The 13,290-nt window shown below is 33.7% G+C and overlaps 1 protein-coding gene and 1 long non-coding RNA gene across 4 annotated transcripts in view; one reads left to right on the top strand and one right to left on the bottom strand.

The window, feature by feature from the left end:
- Positions 1-12,573, top strand: part of LOC143677703 (sodium channel protein type 3 subunit alpha) — a 116,494-nt gene extending 103,921 nt beyond the window's left edge. The window contains exons 21-27 of the mRNA XM_077154037.1: positions 447-569; positions 2,735-3,007; positions 3,862-3,915; positions 4,735-4,872; positions 5,927-6,031; positions 7,746-8,016; positions 9,414-12,573. Of these exons, the coding sequence (XP_077010152.1) occupies positions 447-569; positions 2,735-3,007; positions 3,862-3,915; positions 4,735-4,872; positions 5,927-6,031; positions 7,746-8,016; positions 9,414-10,609 (2,160 nt within the window). The 3' untranslated portion in view covers positions 10,610-12,573. The remainder of the gene's footprint in view (positions 1-446; positions 570-2,734; positions 3,008-3,861; positions 3,916-4,734; positions 4,873-5,926; positions 6,032-7,745; positions 8,017-9,413) is intronic.
- Positions 1-13,290, bottom strand: part of LOC143677704 (uncharacterized) — a 115,493-nt gene that overhangs the window by 44,398 nt on the left and 57,805 nt on the right. For 2 of the 3 annotated variants that reach the window (XR_013172824.1, XR_013172826.1), the window contains exons 2-3: positions 9,460-9,639; positions 6,426-6,627 (exon numbers count right to left, since the gene is read on the bottom strand). This is a non-coding gene — a long non-coding RNA (uncharacterized LOC143677704). Of the gene's footprint in view, positions 1-1,135; positions 1,247-6,425; positions 6,628-9,459; positions 9,640-13,290 lie in introns of those variants that run through there. The other variant, XR_013172825.1, reaches the window with a different exon arrangement.

Below are 13,290 nucleotides of genomic sequence, written 5' to 3'. Positions count from 1 at the left end.
AAGGGGAAATAAGATATCTAACAAACTGACTGTATTATAAGGTAAATGCCTCCAGTTCACATAACCAAGATACTACGTAAATGCAAGTAAAGAAATAGTGCTTCTAATCACTTATATTAATCACAGCTTTGTGGAGTTGGCTTTGAACCAAAGTCTGAATTATCAGTGATAAAATGCATAGGTGGAAAAGATCCCTATGGGGCAAAATATATAACTGAAGGGGTTTATAAATATGTATAAAATGGGTAAGGACTCTGGTTATTTCATTAGTAAGAAAAGCAAAATGAGGCTGGCAATGTAAGATGATCCCACCAAGTCAAAGTTGAAGGTTGCCAAGATAAATCAATTTTATACAGTCAGCATTAAAGAGTAAAACATCATGTCTTATGCATTTAGTCAACAGTTTATTCCTTGGTGGTACAGAATCTTTTTTTTTTCTTTTGTAGGTTTCTTTGGTTAGCTTGGTAGCCAATGCCCTGGGCTACTCAGAACTTGGTGCCATCAAATCCTTACGGACACTAAGAGCTTTAAGACCTCTAAGAGCCTTATCCCGGTTTGAAGGCATGAGGGTAAGATGACTCCCACCAGTAAATCATGTGAAAATTATATGTAGGTAATGATTTAAATTCAGAGGGGTGCCATACTCTTCCATGTTTCGATACTTATTTCAGAGAATTAGAATTTCAGAGCGGGAAGCTTAAAGATTTTCTATGCCTAGCCTCCTGAGAAGGAGACTTATTTAAACAGGTCCTCAGAAATTGTGGCAGAACCAGGACTAGCATCTATGTCTCCTGATCAGAGCTCAAGTGTGTTTCTACAACATCCAAAAACCATGTTCTACCAGTTATTTGTTTTCATAGCTTATATGCTTTTAAATTACTATTACTGCTGAAATTCATCCTACAAGGATTTGTTCCTTTCTTCCTTTTAACATATATTTTGATTCCTCAAAAATTACTTGTAATAAATGAAAGATAAAATATTTTTACATGTGCTTTTCTTGTTGAATCAACACGAATGAAAATAGTTGTTGTGTAAGAAAACAGCTTTAAATTACAGCCTCTGACAAAATCTATATATTCTAAGCAAAATAGGGTACTGGGATAATTACCTAGGCATTTCAGGCATCCCTGGGGTTTGTTTTGTAGGTCTCCTTTTTAAGTGAGCAATTTGAATGAGTTTCCCTTTTTCCATAGTGCTTGTATTTTCCTCTCCAGCATTCTTCCTTAGTGTTTATTTTATGTGTCTAGACATGAAATATATACTTACATAAATACAAACCCATTTGCCAAGCACCTCAAAATACTATTTAACACAGTGGCCAGATCTGTTTACTCCAGCTTGTAAATGCACATGGATATTGAACTTCTTCTAGACCACAGGGCCTTTACATTCGTGGTGGTTTGTTTGAGACAATAAAAAACAATTCAGCCTTGACCTCACAATTCACTCACTAGGGAGAATGAAACCCCTCTCTAGGCTTTCCAGAAGTGCTGCAAGCAAAAAACAACTTGGCTTTTACATTATAATTTCATTTCTATTGCACTTGCTTAAACAAAGTTAAAAAACTAGTTAAAATCCATAAAAATAATCATACAACTTCATGTTCTTTACATACCAATCTTTTATCGTCACTGACATTACCTAAGCCTTTATCTGGTTCTATCATTTCAAATTAATAGTTCATTTTTGAATATATAAATTTGTTCTAAACTGAAAATATTCTAAATCAATCATAAACCAGAATTAACATTCCAGCTGTAAAATATAGCAAAATTGATGGTAAGTGAATCTGTGAAGGTCATTTTACACAAATTTTGTAGGGGAATAAAAACTGGCCAATATAATATATTTGTCTTCTAAAAAACTTAAAAATAACAGAAAATGTTTATAATTTGGGATTTCAAGTTTTTATAGGGCAATTTGGTGTCAGTGTTTAAAATCAATGTTATAGCACTTAACAAAATAGTTCATTATGGACTAGATTAAATTAGATAAGTAAAGATAGTGTTGACCTCATTAAGGATTTCAAAATACATCTTAATATTTTCTGAATTAATTTGTCTTTGTGAAACAACTGAGCCTGGGTTGGTGAAGTAGCATGTGCCCCAATGTGAACTTGTAAAGAGATTGTTAAATAATAATAATGGAGGCATATTTAACATTTTTTTTATGTTCAGAGATAAATCCTACTTCATTTTTTAATTTAACATACTTTCTATTGGTACTTACCAATGGGGAAAACTAAAAGAACATTGTAAATTCCTAATCCCATTCCTTACAGTCATAAAAAGTTAACTTTATCTGAGAATACAGATTTAAGGCATTAATAATATTTTGTTTATTTGTAAAGTATTTAACTAAATTTTCAAATCCCAAACATTTATTAACACTCTTAAAAATTAAAATGTATTGCTGAATGGTGATAATTTCTTCTGTTGATATTTATCTTTCTTTCATCCCCAGCATACAAACCCTTTCTGATTCCATCTTATTATATCAGGTTTTTGTTTATTTCTTTTCACATTTTGTGTATTTTGTGTTCCATAAATCCTTTAGCTCTTTAGTTGTGCACTGTTTGTTTTCCCTTATCAAGTACATACCAGAAAATATCAGAAGCTACAACTAGTCCACCCAGATTATTAAAGTCTTTTCAAATCCATTTTAGTACTAAACAATTGACTAAAAGGAGTGGTTCCATTTTAAGTTACCTAATTCTGGTTTCCTCTTTTAGGTGGTTGTGAATGCTCTTGTTGGAGCAATTCCCTCTATCATGAATGTACTGTTGGTTTGTCTCATCTTCTGGCTGATATTTAGCATCATGGGTGTGAATTTGTTTGCTGGCAAGTTCTACCACTGTGTTAATATGACAACAGGTGGCATGTTTGAAGCTAGTGAAGTCAACAACTTGAGTGATTGTCAGGCTCTTGGCAAGCAAGCTCGGTGGAAAAATGTGAAAGTAAACTTTGATAATGTTGGTGCTGGCTACCTTGCATTGCTTCAAGTGGTAAGTGGATACTGTGTAAATTTTGAAACCATTTTTAAAGTCAAATAAGATCATTTCTCTGATGATCTTTATTTGAATGATTAATATCTGACAATAGAAAAGCAGGTTATGATACACACAGTATTAGCATGACTTGACTGTAATGAGATGTTTTACAGTTATTTTAGAATGTATTTTCTCCACTGTTAGGATTTTTTAGTGGGACTTTACATTTCTGCTTCCTATTTTTATATATTTTTCATATGTTTTTTGTAATATTATTGAACACTATTATCATTTCTAGTTTTCTGAATCAATCATTGCCAAGGGAGCAATTTTATGTATTAAAATAACAATGTACATATTGCTGTGACAAATTAAAAATATGATTTATTAGCCGGATAATTTATTGTAACAACATATAAGCAGCATGATTACATTATGTATAGAAATACAATTTTTATGGGCTGGATTTTAAAATGTGCAATGTTTAAAAATTTTGACCTAGTCGACAGTGTATTAGCTAATCAATAATAAGGTTAATGCAAACAGTTGAGTTGTGTTTAAACAAAACTATAGATTTGAATCATAGAGCTTACATTTTGGTATGAGAAAGACGAGGTAAAATGGGAGTTTCATGGATCAAGCCTCTAGTGTATTATCAGGTGTTAAATTTTAATGTAGAAAAGCAGAATATCTTCTGAGAGAAGAAAAGGAAATGGGGTTCTGACTCTAAATACAGATCTTGTTCTACAGCAGAATTTCAAAACATTGTACAAAAATTATTTGTAAACGCGCTACCAATTTTCATCTGGTAAAATGCTATATTCTTAGGTGAGATTTTTATGCTGAATTCAAATGTATGTTATTTATAGGCCACATTTAAAGGCTGGATGGATATTATGTATGCAGCTGTTGATTCAAGAGATGTAAGTATCACTGAAAAACTATTTATAGCTAGTAAAATTTCTATGGTGGACATTTATGATAATTTAACTGCGAAAGCCAGAATTTTGTACTAAATAAAATCAAAGCACTTACCATTGTGTATAGAAATTACCTTCTTCAGCTAATTACTTAAATATATATACTTTAAATAATCTTATAATATATAATATTTATATATATCTGAAAGGACATCTAAATACATTGATTAGAAAATATCAAATAGGCACAGTAAGATGAGGAAAAGATATTCAGTTGGAGAGTAACTTGTTTCTCCTTTTCCCTGGAGAGTATAAGCCAGTCTGTGAAACAGATTTCAAGAATATCATAATAAAGAGAAAACAAGCAAGTTTAGGGGAACCTTGTTTCAAAAATAGAAATAAAAATCATTCCTGAGAACATATTTGTTTATGCTGAATTTTACTATGAGAAGCTAATGTTCTGTTATTAAACCCTGATCTCCAAGAGCCAGCATTTTCAACCCAAATTTAAAATATTATAAAAAAGAAAAAATAAGACTAACAGGCTCAAAATGTTATTCCATGTTTTATATCACTGTTATATATCCTAAAGAATGTGTTATAGGTAAGACAAAATAGGAAAATAGATTCAAGAACAATCATAAACTTGCAAATCTTCATTATATAAGAACATGCTAGTTTTAAGAAAAAACATTGTTTTGCAGATAAAATATGCAGAGCAAGGCAAAAATAGTTTATTTAAATCACAACACCTACCAAATTGTTAATGTAGCTTCCATATTCATTGTGTTTTTTAATATTAATATTTTCAACATTATTTAGGTTAAACAGCAGCCTGTATATGAAGAAAATCTGTACATGTATTTATACTTTGTCATCTTTATCATCTTTGGGTCATTCTTCACTCTGAATCTATTCATTGGTGTCATCATAGATAACTTCAACCAGCAGAAAAAGAAGATAAGTATTCTTCAGCTCTCACCTTTCTCTGTTCTGAGGTTATGCAACCAAATTGCTCAGTTGAAGTCATGGCAGACTTATTTTTATATTATTTTTCAGCTGGGGTGGATTCTACCCTCTAGTCCCTGGCTTCTCTCCAGGTTCATCCTCTGAAGAATGTTCTTCAGAGGCTATAGTGTTCTTTTTGACACATAAATGTGGCCACTGCATCAAAATATACAGTGGTTCACCAGTGATTTAGCTGACTTAATGGAGCGTTCATGAATTAATTACCTACATCCAGTTTTCCAGCCCATCTTCTCCCATATCTCATTTTCTACATCTACTTTCCCACTCCACAGACACCACCCCCTCCACCACCATTACCTGCCATACACAATATTATCCAGATACACTGAATTTTCTGCCATTTCCTGAACAAGCCAAGCTCTTCTATTTCCATGACTTTACATGTGATTTTTTTCCTCTTTCTGAAATGCAAACCCTTAATTGTCCTTAAGGTCTAGCTTAAACGTACCCTCCTCTGTAAAGCTGAGTCTGACTCTCTGAGTTTATTGTTACTAATGCAGTGCATTTGGGAGGTTATATCTCTATGTGCTCTCCACCTATGTTTTAGGTTTTTGCCCCTCTTGGGAGCAAGACACTGTGTCTATTATATTTCTATGTAATTCTGATAACAAACATAGTCTCCAGAACATATGATGTGCTCAAAAAATGTTGAATAATGAAATAAAACTGTTAATAATGAAAAGATCTAAGAAACATTTTTTTTGTTTCATGAAAATATATTTGTGATCCTTGAACCTGATTCTAAACATACTATAATCAAACTACAATCCTGTGCTGATAAGAATTATTTGCAATTATGGATTTTGCACAATATTAAGTATTCAGAATATGATCTAAATGGGAAAACCAGAATAAATCTACATGAAGTAGAATAATACCAAGTTAAAAAATAAAAAAATTAAAGGAGAAGACATAGAAGGATTTTGATAACAGTGCTATTGTAGCACACACTGAAATTGTAACCAGTTTTATACTATGTCTTTACTTTGGAGGTCAAGACATCTTTATGACAGAGGAACAGAAAAAATATTACAATGCAATGAAAAAGCTGGGATCCAAGAAACCTCAGAAACCCATACCTCGGCCAGCAGTAAGAATTACTCTTCTTCTTTTAACATTCCAAAGCCATAATACTATATACTCAAATGAGCTATGGACTAGAATATATTGGGTGATGGAACCAATATATAGCCCTAGTTGTAAAGTTCATACTATGTGACACAAATCAAAGCATATTCACTCAATAAGAATTAATAGGTTCTTAAAAGGGGGGTAATTTGTAATATCTGTTCTGAATTATGGAAACAAAGATGTCTGAAGCTTAAAGCAACAGATAAAAGAAGTTTCCTTTCCTTTAAATTAAAAGTCTACTCTCAGTCATTCTTTATGGTTTGGCAGTTAAAAACCTCCACCTCAGAGTTCCAATAATGGTTTCAAAAGCAGGCTTCGCCCACCTGCTGCAGCCTACTGTGCTGAAAACATACCTGGTTCTTGGTCCTCTGGTCTTATTATATGGTATCCTGATGTCCTTTCAAGCAGATGAAGGTTTCCAGTCTCCTCATCCCAACTCCAACATCTCCCTCTATGTTGTTTGTTCCCTTCATTCTTATGACTAGGAAATATTCCTCACTTGTTTTAGAAAAGAAAATGGTGTCATCAAAATAGCTTATTGGTTCACCAGAAACACTAAAAAAAAAAAAATAAAAGTGCATACTGTAGAATTTTATAATAATAAAGAAGCATAATAAAGCCAGTTATGCTCAAAGTGCTGTATTCAAACTTATATAGTCTCTGAAATAGGTAAAGAATAAGGGAACTGAGGCCCCAAAAAAGATAAAGAACTTATTCTAAGTCACAAAACCTATAAATGTCATAACTGATGCTTGAAAGCCTCACGAATCCTATAACTTCACTTTACCATATTTTTTAAGAGTAACTCTGCCTTCGGTGAAGTGGTGGTGATGGAGGAAATATTACTCAGTGGGTATGAGCCTGCTTTACTGAAGATTTTTTAAATATTACAGTTAATAGAAAGAAAGGTAGTCAGTCCATGAAGTCTGCTTTTTTAGTCAGTGAAAGCTTATGTTCTTACACTAAATTATTCAAAATTCTTTTCCCTAATAATCTATGTTCAACAGCCAAATGAATATATGGACTTTTTAAAACATGATTCCTAAGGTCATTGTTGTATAAGTAAGAAAAATTCAAAAGCAATTCAAGCAGATTTCTTGAAGTATAGGTAAAGGTGGACAGATGGAAAGCGCAAGGTAAATTAACAAACACACAGACACACAAGAGTTAGAAGAGTCCAAAAGAGAAAGAAAAGCTACTAACTTATTTTGAGAGTGGACAAGAGAGAAATAAGGTATAAACAAAATTCCCCAAATAATGATAGAGGAATAGAGGTATTCATCCACTCTAAAAGTCAATCTGTATTAAACTACTTTGTAAACTGTCATTATTAATTGTCATTATTTTAATAAAAATGTACCATAATTATTAAATCAACAAAGCCTATGCATAATATCAGCCAATTGCCACCAATGCATGCCTTATTCAGTTTTGTCTTCCCATGGAACCTAAATAAGCCACATATGTTTTGCTCTTATCATGTTCTTTTTTTTCTTATATTTAACATGAAGAGAAATGGCACACACAAAATATTAGTGGTAATGAGAGGAGAATGCACATCTCACCACTAGATGTGGAAGGACTTTATATGCAATTTTATTGGATCATACTTTATGATATATAAATATTAACCTTCTTTTCTCCCTGCCCCCTTTCTCCCCTTCTCTCTTTAGAATAAATTTCAAGGCATGGTCTTTGATTTTGTGACCAGACAAGTCTTTGATATCAGCATCATGATCCTCATCTGCCTCAACATGGTCACCATGATGGTGGAAACTGATGACCAGAGCAAATACATGACTCTAGTTTTGTCCCGTATCAACCTTGTGTTCATTGTCCTGTTCACTGGAGAATTTCTGCTGAAGCTCATTTCCCTCAGATACTACTACTTCACCATAGGCTGGAATATCTTTGATTTTGTGGTGGTGATTCTCTCCATTGTAGGTAAGAATAGTTTAACTACAGAAAAGTTCAGTTGTCGGGAGCAGCTCCCCACGGCTCGAAAGATGTGTGACATGGATATTAGGTCTGATATTCATAGTGAATGTATATCTAAAGTTCAACACTGGCTTCTCTGAATAAAAACAATGGAACCTGGGTTTATTGACAAAGTTTACCAAGTAGAAATAATGTTAGAGTGTTAGGTCTGAGGAATGGTTGAAAGGATCAGGAAATAAATATCGTTAGATACTCTCTCAGCCCTAAACAAAGTCAGAAGCTGGGGAGGGTACAGCTTAAAAAAATCATTATAATATAATAAGTTTAGTACAATAAGCAAAAATGAAGAGGAGGTGACCAACCCTGCTTGAAGAAGTTAAGGCTAGCTTCCAGAGGTATGAGTGATGACAAGTAAGCTAGATCTTGAAATAAAAGTTGAGATTTAATGGGAAAAAAGGGGAGGTAATGACTTATGGAACTAAAAATTTAAGAACTTCAGCTTTGGTTTCAGGTCAAATATTGCACATTTTCCTCTAATTAAAGAATATTATTCAAAAATTGAAACAATATATTCGGCAACTTCAGAAATAATCTTTATGATTGGCATATTTCATATATGAGGAAAACTATTCATAATGATTGAATATATATAGCCTTAAATTGTCATGCCAGTGAGATTATTTAATTTAGTGGATTTTGCAAGACCTCAAATTGGTTTATGATTTAGAGAATCATTGAATAAAACTTTATATCATCTTCAAGTACTAGTATTAGGGAGTTCTAGTTTGCTAGCTGCCAGCATGCAACACACCCAAGCCAGATTGGTTTTTAATAAAAGGGAATTTATTTCGTTAGTTCTTCAGAGGAAAAGCAGCTAACTTTCAACTGAGGCTCTTTCTTACATGGGAAGGCACAGGGTGATCTCTGCTGGCCTTCTCTCCAGGCCTCTGGGTTTTAACAACTTTCCCAGGGTGATTTCTTTCTGCATCTCCAAAGGCCTGGGCTGAGCTGCAAGTGCGAAGATGAGGTATGCTGAGCTGCTTGGGCTGTGCTATGTTGAGCTTTCTCATTTAAGCACCAGCCAATTAAATCAAACATCATTCATTGCAGCAGGCATGCCTCCTAGCCGACTGCAGATGTACTGAGCAGCAAATGAGATTCATGTACCATTGGTTCATGTCCACAGCAACAGAACTAGGCACCTTCACCTGGCCAAGTTGACAACTGAATCTAACTACCACAGGAGTAGATACAAATATTTAGTAGGGGCCTGTACTCTGTAGTGGTCTAATATTAAAATGGATATGTTTAGTAAAAAAATTTTTTTCATGGTCCTTGTGAATATAAAAGCATTTGTACAAGTATACAGTATTAACTACTTTACTATTTCTATTTTCCCATAGGTATGTTTCTGGCCGAACTTATAGAAAAATATTTTGTGTCCCCTACCTTGTTCCGAGTCATCCGTCTTGCCAGGATTGGCCGAATCTTGCGTCTAATCAAAGGAGCAAAGGGAATCCGCACGCTGCTCTTTGCTTTGATGATGTCCCTTCCTGCGTTGTTTAACATCGGCCTCCTGCTCTTCCTGGTCATGTTCATCTATGCCATCTTTGGAATGTCCAACTTTGCCTATGTTAAAAAGGAAGCTGGGATTGATGACATGTTCAACTTTGAAACCTTTGGCAACAGTATGATCTGCCTGTTCCAAATCACCACCTCTGCTGGCTGGGATGGATTGCTAGCACCTATTCTCAACAGTGCACCTCCTGACTGTGACCCTGATACAATTCACCCTGGAAGTTCAGTTAAGGGAGACTGTGGCAACCCATCTGTTGGGATTTTCTTTTTTGTCAGTTACATCATCATATCATTTCTGGTTGTGGTGAACATGTACATTGCTGTCATCCTGGAGAACTTCAGCGTTGCTACTGAAGAAAGTGCAGAGCCCCTGAGTGAGGATGACTTTGAGATGTTCTATGAGGTTTGGGAAAAGTTTGATCCTGATGCCACCCAGTTTATAGAGTTTTCCAAACTCTCTGACTTTGCAGCTGCCCTGGATCCTCCTCTTCTCATAGCAAAACCAAACAAAGTCCAGCTCATTGCCATGGATCTGCCCATGGTCAGTGGTGACCGGATCCACTGCCTCGACATTTTATTTGCCTTTACAAAGCGTGTTTTGGGTGAGAGTGGAGAGATGGATGCCCTTCGAATACAGATGGAAGATCGATTCATGGCATCAAATCCCTCCAAAGTCTCTTATGAGCCCATTACAACCACTTTGAAACGCAAACAAGAGGAGGTTTCTGCTGCTATCATTCAGCGTAATTTCAGATGTTATCTTTTAAGGCAAAAATTAAAAAAAGTATCAAGTGAATATAACAAAGAGGCAATCAAAGGGAGGATTGACTTGCCTATAAAAGAAGACATGATTATTGACAAATTAAATGGGAACTCCACTCCAGAAAAAACAGACGGAAGTTCTTCTACCACCTCTCCTCCTTCCTATGATAGTGTAACAAAACCAGATAAAGAAAAGTTTGAGAAAGACAAACAAGAAAAAGAAAGCAAAGGGAAAGAAGTCGGGGCAAATCAAAAGTAAAAAGAAACAAAGAATTATCTTTATGATTAATTGTTTACAGCCTATGAAGGTAAAGTATATGTGTCAACTGGACTCCCTGAGGATGTCTATGCCAAACTGACTATTTTAACAAATACTCATGGTCAGTGCCTATAACAAGACAGTGACCTGTCACTGCAACTCTGTGAGACAGGGTATCAACATTGACAAGAGGTTGCTGTTTTCATTACCAGCTGACACTGCTGATGAGAATTCAATGGCTACCTAGACTGTAGAGATTGTTGGGCAAAGTGCTCATTGTAACTACACCAAACACCTTTAGTACAGTACTTGCATCCACTCTATTTTCAACTTCCATATCTGCCATATTTTTACAAAATTTGTTCTAGTGGATTTCCCTGGTCCCTAATTCATAGATTATTCATAATACTATGTCACTATTTTTGTAAATGAGATTTAAGGTAAGGAAAAAGTGCATAAGAACCCTGTGTTTCTACTCCACAAGTCTCTCAAATAATTACACAAAAGTGTCTTGCTTAAAAGATAAAATTTTCTCTCATAACCAGAAAAAATTCTAACATCAACACAGTTTCAGGTACATCCATTTTCTAGGTGACTTTAATTTTGAAAGAGTTTTAGTCTGTTATGTTTGTTTATATCTGAACAGTTATGTGCCTAGTCTCCTCTAATTTTCAAAGCATTATTTTTATGCAAAGTATTCAGTTTCAGTGAAGTACAAATTTTATTCTAAGTTCCAGAGTTCTATATTTAATTTTGGTTAAATGCTTTCCAAAAAAAATTAATTTAATAAATCTGTTATAGAAAAGTATATAAAATATTGCTTTAGAATAGTTTGTTCCACTTTCTGCTACAGTACTGCTTTGCCATCTTCTGCTCTCAGCAAAGCTGACATTTCATGTCAATACCCTCTGTTATGTAAATAGTTATTTTATCCTGTGGTGCATGTTTGTATATTCCAATAAACAATTTCTATTAAATCAAATATGTACCACAGTGTATATGTCCTCTGCAAGCTTCCAATAGGGTTGCATCCTGTATTACTCATTAAACATAAATAGTTTGAAAATCATCATTATTGCATGTTAATATTGCCTATGCTGCTCTATTTACTCAATCCATTCTTCATACATCTTGGTTAGAAAAAGACACATGTTGATGGTAGAGTGAATTCACATGGTCAACCAGCTCTCTGTCTTCTATGTCAAGCAGAAAAGTTTGCAGTTATTTAAAAGCACCTTTACTTTTGCATTTGTAATTCAACTTGACTGTCATATAGTGTCTCTAGATTTCAAGTAAACACCCTTGTACTGCCTATTGTCAAAACCTATACTTCACATTTTGCTAAAATATGTTGAAAACATGTTTAACTATAAATAATGTAAAAATATGATCAATTTCATTTGTCAGCATTTTGTACATAAGAAAATTATTTTCAGGTGGATGACATGGCAACTTATTTTACTTTATGCTTTCGCTTTTTTTTAATCACAATTCTAACTTTTGAATCCATAACATTTTCAATGGATAATTTCCTAAAATAAAAGTTAGACAATGGGTTTTGTGGATTTCTTTGTTCTAATATATTTTCTACCATTTCAATAGGAGAGACATTGGTCAAAAACTCAACCATAGATCATTTTCTACCAACTATAGTGACCTCAATATAACCCTTTATTCATGGATTTTTTTTTTACTTAACTTTTATAGTATTTGCTTATGCAGACTAGTTTTATTTTTTTAATTCTTGCTGCATTAAGGCTATTGCAGGTATAATGTGGGCTCTGTCCTTTTTAGCCAGGAACAAAGTGGCAAAGTTGTGCAATTACTAATATGACATAATTTGGGGGGCACAAGCCAAAAGTTTAATGTTAATTCCTTTTATAAAACTATTTACTTGTAGTGTATTGATGAACTGCATGCAAGGAATTGCTATTACTAAAAAGAATGGTAAGCAACATCATTATTGAGCCAAAAGAATAAATATTTCATTTTTATTGTATTTAATTTCTTGGCCTCTTTTTTATTATTGGCTGTTAAAAGATATATGTAATTAATGAAACCTGTACTTGATCTTACATTTGTATACATAAAAGTTCACACGAATTTTATACCAATGTAGTGCATGATCCACTAAGTGGTACCACAGAATAAAGAGTAGTTAAAAACAGTTTTGTAAGCATTTGTGTATGCAAAGGATCAAGACCACATGTTCCAACTTGTAGGTTCAATGCATCTCTAGCAATAACTATAGCCACCACAACAGTGACTGTCAATTCCAATCAATTTGCTTGGCTTTAAGCATCTAAACTTCACTGTTTTCAAGGTAATTAGTATTACAAGAAATCCTAATTTCTTATTGGCTAGTAAATGTTACATAATTTGTTATTTAAATGTATTCTATGAAATTCTGTTTACTTATAAAGTATTAATGATGCAGTGATTGAGAAATTTTATTAATATTTCTTTAGAGTCCCTTGGATTTATGTCAAGTCAAAACTAAACTTCTATTCTCAGTATAAAAACTCCAGTTATTGCATATATTTTAAAGACAAACTGTATCTAAATAAGCATTTCATAATTTCCCCAACATAAATGATCTAAGGTGACTAGTTATAACTTATTGGCTGCTTTCTACTCATCAGTTAAAGGAAAAGCCAAAAGTACTGAGAAGACTGGTATTG

This window comes from Tamandua tetradactyla, chromosome 3 (genome assembly GCF_023851605.1).
Source record: "Tamandua tetradactyla isolate mTamTet1 chromosome 3, mTamTet1.pri, whole genome shotgun sequence".
Lineage (NCBI taxonomy): Eukaryota > Metazoa > Chordata > Mammalia > Pilosa > Myrmecophagidae > Tamandua > Tamandua tetradactyla.
Note: the sequence above shows the minus strand (reverse complement) of the source record. Positions and strands in the feature narration are given on the sequence as shown.